The sequence below is a fragment of the Stegostoma tigrinum genome, chromosome 36, assembly GCF_030684315.1.
Source record: "Stegostoma tigrinum isolate sSteTig4 chromosome 36, sSteTig4.hap1, whole genome shotgun sequence".
NCBI classification, from domain to species: domain Eukaryota; kingdom Metazoa; phylum Chordata; class Chondrichthyes; order Orectolobiformes; family Stegostomatidae; genus Stegostoma; species Stegostoma tigrinum.
In genome coordinates, this window is record NC_081389.1 from 9,784,057 (window position 1) to 9,797,310 (window position 13,254).

Here is a 13,254-nt window from a genome sequence, read left to right on the forward strand (position 1 = left end):
CGGCACCTCCTCAGCGCTGACCCTCCGACAGTGCAGCTCTCCCTCAGCGCTGACCCTCCGACAGTGCGGCACTCCCTCAGTGCTGACCCTCCGACAGTGCGGCTCTCCCTCAGCACTGACCGTCTGACAGTGCGGCACTCCCTCAGCGCTGACCTTCTGACAGTGCAGCACTCCCTCAGCGCTGACCCTCCGACAGTGCAGCTCTCCCTCAGCGCTGACCTTCCGACAGTGCGGCACTCCCTCAGCGTTGACCCTCCGACAGTGCCCACTCCCTCAGCGCTGACCCTCTGACAGTGCGGCACTTCTTCAGCGCTGACCCTCTGACAGTGCGGCTCTCCCTCAGTACTGACCCACTGACAGTGCGGCACTCCCTCAGCGCTGACCCTTTGACAGCGCGGCACTCCCTCAGCGCTGACCCTCCGACAGTGCAGCTCTCCCTCAGCGCTGACCCTCCGACAGTGCGGCTCTCCCTCAGTACTGACCCTCCGACAGTGCGGCGCTCCCTCAGTACTGACCCTCTGACAGTGCGGCTCTCCCTCAGTGCTGACCCTCTGACAGTGCGGCACTCCCTCAGCACTGACCCTCCCACAGTGCTGCACTCCCTCAGCGCTGACCCTCTAACAGTGTAAACTCTCTGCCAATGCTGGCCGTCTGAGTGTGGTGCTCCTTTACCTCTGGGTGCATGAACAAGGATGATATACTTAGGTCTCAGAAGTATGATTTAAATATATAATTCGCTGACCCTGAGGTAAATGTAAATCAGACATGGACATGAAGCCACGCGATCCCAATGTTTGGATGTATAACGATGAGAAAGGATTTGTAGAAATGGCAGGTGTTTCTAAGCAGGGAGAATGTGTGACCAGTGTTTGATGGCTCTCCATTTTCCTTCTGTTGCAGGCACTATGTTTACAATAAGAAGGGGTGTCTGGTGAACTGCCCGTACGTGGACTGCTCCTACAAGTGGGCAGGAGGTGGATTCCTCTCCACAGTGCGTGACCTGCTGAGGTTTGGCAATGCCATGCTGTACAGCTACCAGGTGGAGGCGCTGGAGGACAGAACGCAGAGCCACCTCCCAGGCTACCTCAGGCCGGCTACACTGGGCATGATATGGAGCCCAGTGAAGAACACAGAGTTGAGCTGGGATCGGGAGGGCAGTTATGCCATGGGCTGGGGGGTTGTGGGGCAGAGCCAGGAATATGGGCAGTGCCGGTGCCGACGATACTACCTCAGCCACACGGGTGGGGCGGTAGGGGCTAGCAGTGTCCTACTGCTCCTCCCTCGGCGTAGGCCGACAGGGGCTTCTGAGGCAGGGGCCCCTCCCCATGGGGTGGTGGTCTCCATTCTCTGCAACCTCCAGTCCGTCAACCTCAACTCCACCGCTCTGAAAATCGCCTTTGAGTTCGACAAGGTCCAAGTGGTCAAGACTCCCTCTGTGACCTCTGACTCCAGCACCCAAGCCCAGCTGGCTGACCAAGCACTGAAACACACCTCCACCTCCAGCTGAATGGAGAAGGACAATAATGCTTGCAAAATGTTCATACAGGACCTCCATTTCAAATCAGCAGGATATGTCCTGTGCCATGTTTGCTAGTATTATTGCTTCCTCTGGGGTCTACCTCCAGGGCTAGGAGGGAGACTCAGGTCTGTACTGATTTCTCAGTTGCCAACTCTAATTGGACTCTGACTGGGAGGCTTAACCACGCACCCTGTCACACCAAACAGGTTTTTATAACCCTGAATGACCAGTCTTTTTATAGTTCAGTCAATCTGCAAATCCTTTCCTTCTGAAGATTTTTATCTATGGCGATAGGGTAGGCTATTTAGAGACATAATGTCATACAGCATGGAAACAGACCTTTCGGTCCAACTCATCCATGCTGACCAGAATGAGATGAAATCTCTTCACCCAGAGAGTGGTGAGCCTGTGGAATTCTCTGCTTCAGAAAGCGTTTGAGGTCAAAACATTGAATGTTTTCAAGAAGGAGTTAGATATAGTTCTTAGCGATCAAAGGGTATGGAGGAGAAAGTGGGAACAGGGGACTGAGTTGGATGATTAGCCATGATCATATTGAATGGTGGAGTAGGTTTGAGGGGCTGAATGGCCTACTCCTGCTCCTATTTTCTCGGTTTCTGTGTTTCTTTCTCCCCCGTTTCACACAATAATGTCTGGGAAATTGATCCTTTGTGTTCTGGTCACTGGTAGGGGCATGTTATCACTGATTTGGAACTGTTCTTGCAAGCAGAGAGTGGATGCTGGGAGTTTTTTTTCAACTATGCATCTGCCTCCATCCAGTTGAAGAATTTTATAAAACAATTTTTAAAAATTTTCCCCAAATATTATGCAAAAAGATGTCTTTTTAATTCCGTATGGCAGTTTTGTAAAAGATGACCTTGCAAATTGTATTTTATACACAAAGAGAAGTGGAAAACCAGAATGAGCTGCCAGAACCAACTGGTTAAGTCCAGATTCTGCTTTTTAATGCTGGGATTTCCCAGTGGGAATTCTGTTCCGTTTTTTTTTTCAGCGAAAATGTTTGCTTTCACAATTCATTAAAGCTTCTAACTTCCCGGCATTGAGTGTTGTTTGCTGGAAAGTGTATTGCATGTCACTATAGTGCAGAGTTAATGTCACTGAACAATTAATCCAGACGAAATGTTCCGAGACATCAGTTCAAACCCCACTGCCACGGTTAAATTTAATCAATTCATGATTGGAATTAAAAGCTGGCCCCAGTAATGGTGACCGTGACTGCCAATGCTTGTCATAAAAGCCCACCTCATTCACCAGTGCTCTTCAGGAAAGGAAATCTGCCCTTGTATGGCCTCCTAGTGACCCAACAGCGCTCTGAAGGAACATCACAAGCGACTCTGTTCAGAGGGGAGGGCTCACAAATGTTGGCTTTGCCAGTGACGCCAAAGAAAGCATAAAACCAGATACTTGTACAATAGCTGGTGTCTCACTCTGACTTGGCTCCTTAGTCTTGCCTTGGTATCCACTGAGCTACCAATCATGTCATGCCCTCAATTACCAAGGCATCCCCTTGGTTACCACGTTGTGCCCCTCATTTGTTGTCATATCCCCATAGTTACTATGGTGTCCCCTTAGTAGTCTTCATATTCCCTCGGTTACCATGGTAACTGTGGTTTTCCCTTGGATACCATGTTGTACTCTTTGTAACTATGTCATACCTTTCATTTACCGTGGTGTCCCCTCAGTTCATATAAGTTTTATGCGCTCATTCGCCATGGTGTCTCCATGGATGCCTGGTCATGTCCTTGGTTACCATGGTGTTTCTTCCATTACCATGGTGTCTCCATGGATGCCTGGTCATGCCCTTGGTTACCATGGTGTTTCTTCCATTACCATGGTGTCTCCATGGATGCCTGGTCATGCCCTTGGTTACCATGGTGTTTCTTCCATTACCATGGTGTCTCCATGGATGCCTGGTCATGCCCTTGGTTACCATGGTGTTTCTTCCATTACCATGGTGTCTCCATGGATGCTAGGTCATGCCCTTGGTTACCATGGTGTTTCTTCCATTACCATGGTGTCTCCATGGATGCTAGGTCATGCCCTTGGTTACCATGGTGTCTCCTCTGTTTCTATGGGGACCTTAGTAACTTTGCTGTCTGACTGGTCAAGTTTTGAAACCATTGAGGAAAAGTCCTTTTTGGTGAATTTACTGAGTGGGGGGTTTGATGGTTACACTTTAAAATGTCCTTCCTCTTCAAACAGTGACAAGAGAGAAACTATATTTTCTGGCGGGAGAATCAAGAACATAGAGCCATAATCTTAAAATGAGAGCTGGATCCTTCAAAGGTGAAATCAGAGAATACATCTTCATGGGCCAGAGAGGGAAACTCTAGAATTCTCCATCCTAAGTGATGTTTTTATTGGAAGATGTTTGGAGCTTTTCAAGGCTGAGGACAATATTTTTGATTGAGCAGGACATTGAGGTTTAGGCATCAAAGTGGATAAATAAAGTTCAGACACAATCACTGAATTGTCATGCAGAAGGAGGCCATTCAGCCCACTGTGCCTGCACTGGTTCTATCACCAAGTGCCAATTTCGTGGCTTTCCCCCATATCCATGCATACCATTTCTATCCAAATGATCTTCCAATGCCCTCTTGACTGCTTCAGTTGACTCTATCTCCACCACATTTCCAGGCAGTGCATTCCACAATTTGCCATTGAATGGTTGACAGGTCTGAGAGGCTGAACAGTCTTGTCCTATCCCAATGACTCCAGGAATTCCCAAATATCTAGGCGTCCTAATTGAGGACTCAGCCATCAACTGAGCAACAAACCTGCCCAGGTTTTAACAGTCGCAACACCAAACAGGGCAAGCCCAGTACATAAGAAATGAGAAATTGCTGGAGAAACTTGGCGGATCTGGCAACGTCTGTGGCGAGAAAGCAGAGTTAACATTTCAGGTCCAGTGACCCTTCCTCAGAATTGGGACATCACAAACCAGTTCTGAAGGAGGGTCACCGGACCTAGTGATGGAATACCAGCCTCTGCGTAGTTATCTCATACCACCCCCCCCCCTCCCCCAACTCCTGCTCAATCTCCAGTTACTCTCCCTGTTGGGAACATTGGATTCAACCCATTGGTCTCAGTGTACATGAGTTAATGTTAATGTTTCGGGTCCGGTGACCCTCCTTAACATTACTCATGTTAACTCTGCTTTCTCTCCACCAATGCTACAAGATCTGCTGAGTTTCTCTGGAAATTTCTGATTTTGTTTCTGATTTGCAGTTCTTTATGGATTTTTTCATGATAAAATAGATTGAGTGACCAGAACTTTGGAAGCTATCTGCTGCGTTCATTTACTCCAAGGTTTTGAAGTCAGCATTAAAGAGAAAAGAACCTTAATACTAAAGGACATCAAGTTTCCCAGTCATCATCAGGAAACCAGCTTATTATGTCATGCATCAACATATATTTATTCCAATAAAATCAACTCTTCCTGCATAATACAGCCTTGAGTCCAAAATCCAAACTGAGCCTGGAGTGTGGTATTGAGGGAGTGCTGCGCTGGTCAGCAGTTCAGTCTTTCAGGTGAAGTGTTAATCCAAAGACCCCTCTCAGGTGGGCATCAACATCCCATCATCCTGTTTTGGCCGAAAGCTCACCCGGATATTTATCCCGAATCACAAAGCAGACCATCTGGTCAATGTCTCACTGCAGCTATGCACAAACTGACTGGTGCGATTTATGCAAATCTGCAGTGACAACAAGTCTTGAACTGTGAAGTCCTCATGACATCCTGGAGATCATGAACGTTGCTATACAGATGAAATTCTGTCTTTTTGTCTTCACTTATCCACCTTGGTTTCTTCGTTCCTGCTTTTTGTTCTGTAGTGATTGGAACGAGGCTATTCAGGTAGATCTCAGAGAATACGAGTTCCCTGACTGGTGCTGTTAACCTGGGATAATCAGGGAGCCCTGGCTGACATAAATGGGAGTCTTAGGGGTTGTCCCCTCACTCTAGGGGCTGGCTCTCAGCTAGCTGGTCAGACTCCATGTACCATGCATGTGTAAGTAAAGAGTGACCTAGTGATGGAATACCAGCCTCTGCGTAGTTATCTCATACCACCCCCCCCCCCCTCCCCCAACTCCTGCTCAATCTCCAGTTACTCTCCCTGTTGGGAACATTGGATTCAATCCATTGGTCTCAGTGTACAACTTACCAACCCTAGAAATGGAATCTGAACCTTTCCCTCCTCAACTACGGCTCCAATCTTGTCTATAACTCCCTCACTTTGCTATTGCCCATTGGATTATCAATGCATGCAGGTAAGCCAGGCCTTTCAGACAACATAAGGTAGGCTCTAACTCACCCAAATTGCCTCTGCTGCTGACCTGGGCACAGTGAGACACTGAGGCCCCGGTTATTAGATACTGAAGTACCCCCCCGCCCCCCCCCCCCCACCCACTCCATCCCAGCCACTTTCTGCTTTTCCAATGCTGTTTACCAGAGTGTGTTCGCCCAGAGAAAAAGAGTTATTCTTTTAGTGATGAAGGTGAGCAACTTACATTTAAATAGCCCCCAACAAGACTCCCTGCCTGGAAGATCCTGCTTTTAGCCTCTTTCAAGTCTACATCAGCCTTTTTGTGATTGAGATTTTGAATCAAAGCATCAACTGGAACCATAGAGTTAAAAAAGGTCTCTTTCTAGTCTCTGTGGCCTGGTTTGAAATTTGACAGGGGTTTGATTATCACATTTATCAGTGGTTGACAGTATGATCTCCAGAGAGCAAAATCCAGTTCAGCCATTCTGCCGTGTGCCTGCTAGTTGCTTCTCTCAGCCATATTGTTCCAAAGTACATCTGTTGGGGCTGTTCCAATCTAACAGGGCCTACGTTCATTCATAGAGCAACATTTACTCTGCAAAATCACGTTGGAGCACAGCATTGAAAATGCACTGAGTCAGTACCTACATCCTGTGAACTGTTGTATTATGAGTCTAGAACTGTCTATTTTTATTCATTCACAGGATGTGGGTGTCACTGGCTAAACTGGCATTTATTGCCCAGAGGGTATTTAAGAGTCAAACCCATTGCTGTGCATCTGGAATCACAGTGTAGGCCAGACTAGGTAAGGATGGCAGTTTCCCCACCTGAAGGGCATAAATTCCACCATCTGTGGGATTAGAACCCTGAACCCCAGAACATTACCAGGGTCTTTGGATTAATAGTTTAGTGATAGTACCCCTCGTACATTGTCTGATACTGATTGAGTGCAATAAACAGTACCCACCATGAAAATATCATGAGGACTTGTTGCGAGAGTGAAGTAGGATCTAGGGCAAGGTTCTTCCCAACAGTCTTTGTAATAATGGAACTTATCCTTATAAACTGTAAAATAGATACAAAAATGCAATCAATTTTGTCTTGTTTACTCAGCACAATTTCTCTCGTTAATCCAGAAGGATTAATCTCACACATGCTCGTACACATTAGCTCCAACAGATTGCACACTTAGAAGGTTGGGATGGCAACACACACAACAAACTGAAAGTGGGATTGTACAGTTTACTGAAATTCCATTCCCATGTTTCACAAAGTCTATGAACACAAACAGATATGTATAGTTCTAATTGCCCAATAGATGTGCAGCCTATTAACCATTTGTTTAGCAGCTTGAAAAATAATAGACAATTTACTTAGAAACTGGAATCTAGTGATACTTAAAATTGTGTAAAGAAGCGTCATGACCAGAAAACCTCAGAATTTCTAGTGCATTAACATTTGGTCCTGGAGAGAGATAGAAGCCAGAGCAGGCAATAAGCATTAATAAGGTGTGACTCTGATCTCATTGAACCCAATGTAGTGTGACAATGCTGTCACTGTAAAAAGGTTATTTTGACCTGGGTTTTTTTTGAAGACAGGTCGTAAAGGCAGAGGTACCAAGGAGTTTAGGGAGCTCAGTTTTTTTTTACAAAACAGCTTAACATTGGAAGGGGAGCGGCCAGTTCTCCCAGTTCAGGGTTTTTCTCATTTTTTTAAGCTGTAGCAATCACAAAATGTTTGAGAACCAGAAGGGTTGCAAGCTTCAGTAAAGGATTCCGAACGGACTTTCTCTGAGATGTCTCTCTGCGCTGCCTGGACGAATCCATGTTTGGTTTTACCTATTTTGCCAAAGGGTACGTTTGTGGGCTGTTACTATATTGGAACAGTTAATTAGCTAAGTTGCTGTAACAGGCAGGTTAAGGTTTCCAACAGTTAAGTGATCCTAAATGCCACTTTCTTTTATTCATGCTTCAACTATAGTGTTTAAATAAATTGTTTTGCTTAAAGCCAAGTATTTTGATCAGTTGCATCACACCTGGAACAGCTACTTCACAACTACCTTTAAAATAAGAAAAATGTAGGGTCTATGCTACTTTCTTAAAATATTTTGAGGGGGTTCTGGCCTAGTCCAGAACAGTAGTTCAATGTAGGTATTTGATAAATTTAAAATGAAACATTAAATTCATGAAGCATCGTTTACACATCTCAAACTCAATGCTTGGATGTGCAATGACTTCAGATTTAAACAAACAGTGGTCATTTTGTGCACAGTATTAATGAATAGCCAGTTGTCCTTAAGTGAGGAGACGTCAGGAAACCTTCTACATTTCAAGGGATTTTAAGTATCCATCTGACTCACTGAACGTTCAGAACATGGAGGGGTTCGAGTTAATATCATAGAGTCATAGAGATGTACAGCATGGAAACAGACCCTTCAGCCCAACTTGTCCATGTCGACCAGATATCCTAAATGATTCTAGTTCTTTTTGCCAGCATTTGGCCCATCTCCCTCAAAATCCTTCCTCTTCACATACCCACCCAGATGCCTTTTAAATGTTGTAACTGTACCAGCCTCCATCACCTCCTCTGGCAGATCATTCCATACACACACCACCCTCTGTGTGAACACGTTGCCCCTTAAACTGCTTTTAAATCTTTCCTCTCTCGCCTTAAACTTATGCCCCTCTAGTTTTGGACTGCGATACGCCTGGAAGAAAGACCATGTATATTCACCCTATCCACACCCCTCATGATTTTATAAACCCCTCACCCTTTAATGCTCCAGGGAAAATAGCCCCAGCCTATTCCGCCTCTCCCTATTGGTCAAACCCTCCAACCCTGGCAACAGCCTTGTAAACGTTTTCTGAAACCTTTCAAGTTTCACAACATCCCACTTCTAAAGGAAGGTACTTCAGGCAATGCAGCACTCTCTCAGTACAGCTGTTAATGCATAAATCCTGGAGTAGCATTTGAATCCAGAGTGACAGTCACATTGAGCAATTGAGGTGAGTTAACAATATGTTAATAATGCCCTGGGGAGAGTTGCCTTCCCTGGATTTCAGCAGCAGGAGTAATTTGCAGGGGAAGTCATTGTCCATGATGGACAATGGGAAAAGTTTAAGGTCCTGCGATCAGGAACCAGGACCACAAAGACACTAATTTCTGGATTCTTCCCAATGCCATGCACTGGAATGCATAGCAGCAGATACATTTGGCAGGTTAACATGAGGCTGGAAAAATGGGTGCTTCAGATTCCTGTAGTATTTGAGCCAGTTCTAGGACAGGCAACACTTAGAATCTTAGAACCCCTACAGTGTTGAAGCAGGCCATTCAGCCCATCAAGTCCACATTGGTGCTCCAAAGGGGATCCCATCCAGAGCCACCCTATAATCCTGCATTTACCATGGCTAATCCACCTAGCCTGCACATCTTTGGGCTGTGGGAGTTATCTGGACCACCCAGAGGAAACCCGTACAGACACAGGGAGAACATGCAAACACCCCCCAGGCAGTCACCCAAGGCTGGAATCAAACCTGGGTTCCTGGCACCATGAGACAGCAGTGCTAACCCACTGAGCCACTGTCTCAACAACGATGGTAATAATGTCCTCGATTGGGGTGTAACTCATGCTGTGGGGGGGGGGGGGGGCAGTGTTTCAATGATTTGGCAGGTGACAGGAAAGGAAATATTAACAAGGATAATAGAGCTGGGAGAAGCAAACAATATTAAAACAATGACTGCTTCAGAGGTTGGAGGGCTGATAGGTGAGAAATACAATGTGGGCTGAGAGTGTAGTGAATTGAGTTGGTTAGCTGCAGGCAGAAGTAGTCACATAGGATTCATATAAGGGGAGCAACAGAGATTCACACAAAAAAAGGGGAGTGTTGGACACTAAATATTCCTAAGTACAATTTATTCGGGAAAGAAAGGAATGCAAAAAGACAGGGTGGCAGCATTGCTCAAACAAAGTCTTAGAGCACTGGAAAGCAATTTACTGTTCTACACTATACTGTTTCTGTTGAATCTGCCTTTTAACCTTCAAATATGCTATAAGCCGTGAAGTTATGGGAAGGAGATAAGGAACAAATTTGCAGGAAAATTGCAGAAATATGCAAGAGCTGCCATCAAATGGGTGATTCAATTATCCCAGTATGGGCTGTGTTAGCCACAGAATAAATAGCAGGACTTCCAGAAATGCAACTCAAAGGGCTTACTTAATCAATGTAATTCCAGTCAAATGAAGGGATGCCAATGCTGGCTTGGAATCCAAGGGAAGAATGTGGGTCAAGCGAAAACATGTTGTAGAAAGGGAGGGGGGAGAGAGATAATAAAATGTGAGGCTGGATGAACACAGCAGGCCAAGCAGCATCTCAGGAGCACAAAAGCTGACGTTTCAGGCCTAGACCCTTCATCAGAGTAAGGGAGGATTTAGGGAACAGTGATCACACCATTCAGTTCAGGTGCAGGATCACTGGACTCGAAACATTAACTCTTGTTTCTCTCCCTCTCCACAGATGTTGCTAGACCTGCTGAATTTCTCCGGCATGCTCTATTTTTGAACCATATTGTAAGGTTTAGTGTATTTATGGAAAATGACAAAATATGAAAGTACTCAACTGAACAAAATTTTCACTGGGTAGAAAGGAAATCTGGTCCAAATTAATTGGAATCAAAGATTGGCAGGGAAAATAGTAAATGAACAATGAGAGGCCTTCAGAGGAGATAACTTCGTGATACACCAGGCACTTGCCCCTTATTGGACAAAAAAGGTATCTAAAGTTAGAACTCTGTAAGTAGTAAAGATATCAAGATTAAAAATTATTCAGAAAGTGAGGTAACGACAAATATTGGATTTCTGCTCTAGAGTGAACTAGCTGAAGCTTAAGGGGTCAAATTGTTTCCTTCTATCCTGTAGTGATGTTCTTCTTTCATGAGAGGTAGTCCTTACTGGTACTGAACAATGTGTACCATCCAGCCTTCACTGCCCTTGGGGTGTGGTGAGCTGCCGTTCTGAACTGCTGTGGTCCATGCACTGAAGAAAGAGCCACAATGCTACTCTGAAGGGCATTCTAGGATTTTGACAGTGAAGGAGCACTGATTAATTCCTTGTCAGGCTGACATGGGGCTTGGAGGGGAACTTGCAGCTGGGGGTGTTTCCCCATATCTGCTGCCTTTGTCAGTCTTGGTGGTAGAGGTTATGGGATCGCTGTTCAGTAGAACTTCCCTCCAGGAAATAGCTGAGCAGCAACCCAGATATGTTGCACAGCCTCACCTCGAGGGCTCCAGCAGAGTCAAGATCGTTGACAGTGAAAGATTTGAAATTCTACAGTGCCTTTCATGGAACCACAAGATGTCCTGATGAAGTGCTTTTGAAGTGTAATCATTGCAATGTGGGAGACACAGCTACCAATTTTTATGCAGCAAGCTCCCATAAGCACCAATGGCCAACCTCGTGTCACTGATTGAGGGGCAATTATTGACCAGGTCACCAGGGAGAGCTGAGCCCCACTCTTCCTCAAAGAAATGTCTTACGATCACCTGTGAGAGCAGATAGGTCTTCAAGTTTCATCGGCACTCCCTTTGCACTGCCCTGAAGCATCAACCTGGAGTATGTGCGTAACAGAGGCACACAAGACTTGACAATGGGACTGAACCACAGCCTTCCGAATGAAACCAACAACAGCTGCTTGCTCGCAATGTGCCACTGGTCTTTGGCATGAACCTGTCTGCCCTGGGTGCTGTGACAATACTGGCTTTAAGAGGTGAGTTTTCTCCTGGTTTTGTTTTCGAGAGAGATTGGAGGACAGTTGCCAAGCAGTCTATGAGAAGATAAGCAACATATGAAGCCTTGCATGTCTATTTTAACGCTGAAATAATAGATGCAGCCTGAGTGGGTGTGGTCAACCTGTCACAGATCTGTCATTTTTAGTTTGACTTTCAGCAGTTGTTGCTGGGCTCTCAGCACGGACAGAAGGCATTAAATTTCTCCCAGCTGCTACAGTCTCTCTCTCTCTCTTTTGATGTATTTCCTCCTGGATTGGAGAACTGCAGGTGAGGCAATCTAAATTTGCCTTTGACCAATGGTGTGCATATGGGAAATTACTATATCGGAGTGGTTAATTAGTAATAGTTATTGTATCTATTATTCTGTTAAGTTTTCCAATAGAGTTGTTATTCCAATTTCTTCTTTCTTTTAACTTTTTAACTATAACTCTTAAATAAATTCTTTTGATTACTATCAGTTAGTTTGACCAAAGCAATTGCATCTGGAACACAGGTACCTCACAATTGCTTGTGAAAATGAAAAATGCTTGGATCCACACTCCCTTCTTAATGTACATTGAGGGGGTCTGGTCTAGTCCATAATAGCACCAAGAGATGGCATCAAATATCAGTTCTAAAGTATGAAGTTATTCAGAATAAAGTTGGCTATGAGTCAGAATTCATATCAGTTCTAATGATCAGAATGATAGATGGCAAGAAGGAGAGACACTCCACACTGCCTTCATTTCAAGTCGGACTTATTCATGACTTTGGTGTTGCCAGAAAGCACTGACTTCAATAATTTAAAAATAGACATAATATTTCAAGAGTGGACAGAACTTAGTTCCAGTGAATAGAGTCATGTGGTTATGTGGTTTTGATATCTCTGGGCTACAGGGCCATGCTCTGAGGGTCTGGGTTCAAATGACACCATTGAAAATTGAATGTACTTAATAATCTTAAATCAGTGATGGTGATCGTATTAAATGCCACTAATTGCTGTAAATGTCATATAAAGGGTTATGTCTAACTGTGTGATAGACAGGAAGTGACAGAACATCGCATGATATTATACTTCTCCTGCAAGATGAAGCCTCAGTTTCTCAATAAAATCAATGTTCTCTTTACCTCAGCAGACTCTAAATATTCTGAAAGCTCACTGCTTTCTCTCCACAGATGCTGCCAGACCTCCTGAGTTTCTTCAGCAAGTTGTGTTTTTGTGTCAGATTTCCAGCATTTGCAGTTCTTAGTTGAACTCACATCCTTTGGGGAAGGAAATTAGCCCCCTTGCCTATTTGTGATTCCAGAACCAACGCTAAGTGATTGACTCTTTAACTGCCCTCAGAAACAGCTAATGAGACATTTCCATGGTTTCTATAGAGCTTAAAAGGTCTAATCGTGTTTCTTACAGATGACAGATGACAATATGTTTTAAAGAAGAGCCTCAGGGAGCTATTGATTGAGTGCCCATGTTATTGGAATCCATTCACAATGTGTACTACCTACATGACAACTCACCACGATACGTTTGATGGCACCTTCTAAACACATAACCTCTAGCACCTAGGATACACGGGAATACCACCATTTGCAAGCTCCCCTCCGAGTCACTCACCATCCTGACTTGGAAATATATCACCGTTCCTTCAACATCACTTGGCCAGAATCCTGGAACTCTCTTCCTAACAA

At 44.9% G+C, this 13,254-nt stretch overlaps 1 protein-coding gene across 2 annotated transcripts in view; it reads left to right on the top strand.

Moving 5' to 3' along the window:
* lactb (lactamase, beta) overlaps window positions 1-5,916 on the top strand; it is a 168,545-nt gene extending 162,629 nt beyond the window's left edge. For both annotated transcript variants that reach the window (XM_048520941.2, XM_059640112.1), the window contains exon 6: window positions 901-5,916. In XM_048520941.2, the coding sequence (XP_048376898.2) occupies window positions 901-1,507 (607 nt within the window). In that variant the 3' untranslated portion in view covers window positions 1,508-5,916. The remainder of the gene's footprint in view (window positions 1-900) is intronic.
* The last annotated feature ends 7,338 nt before the right edge of the window (window positions 5,917-13,254 follow it).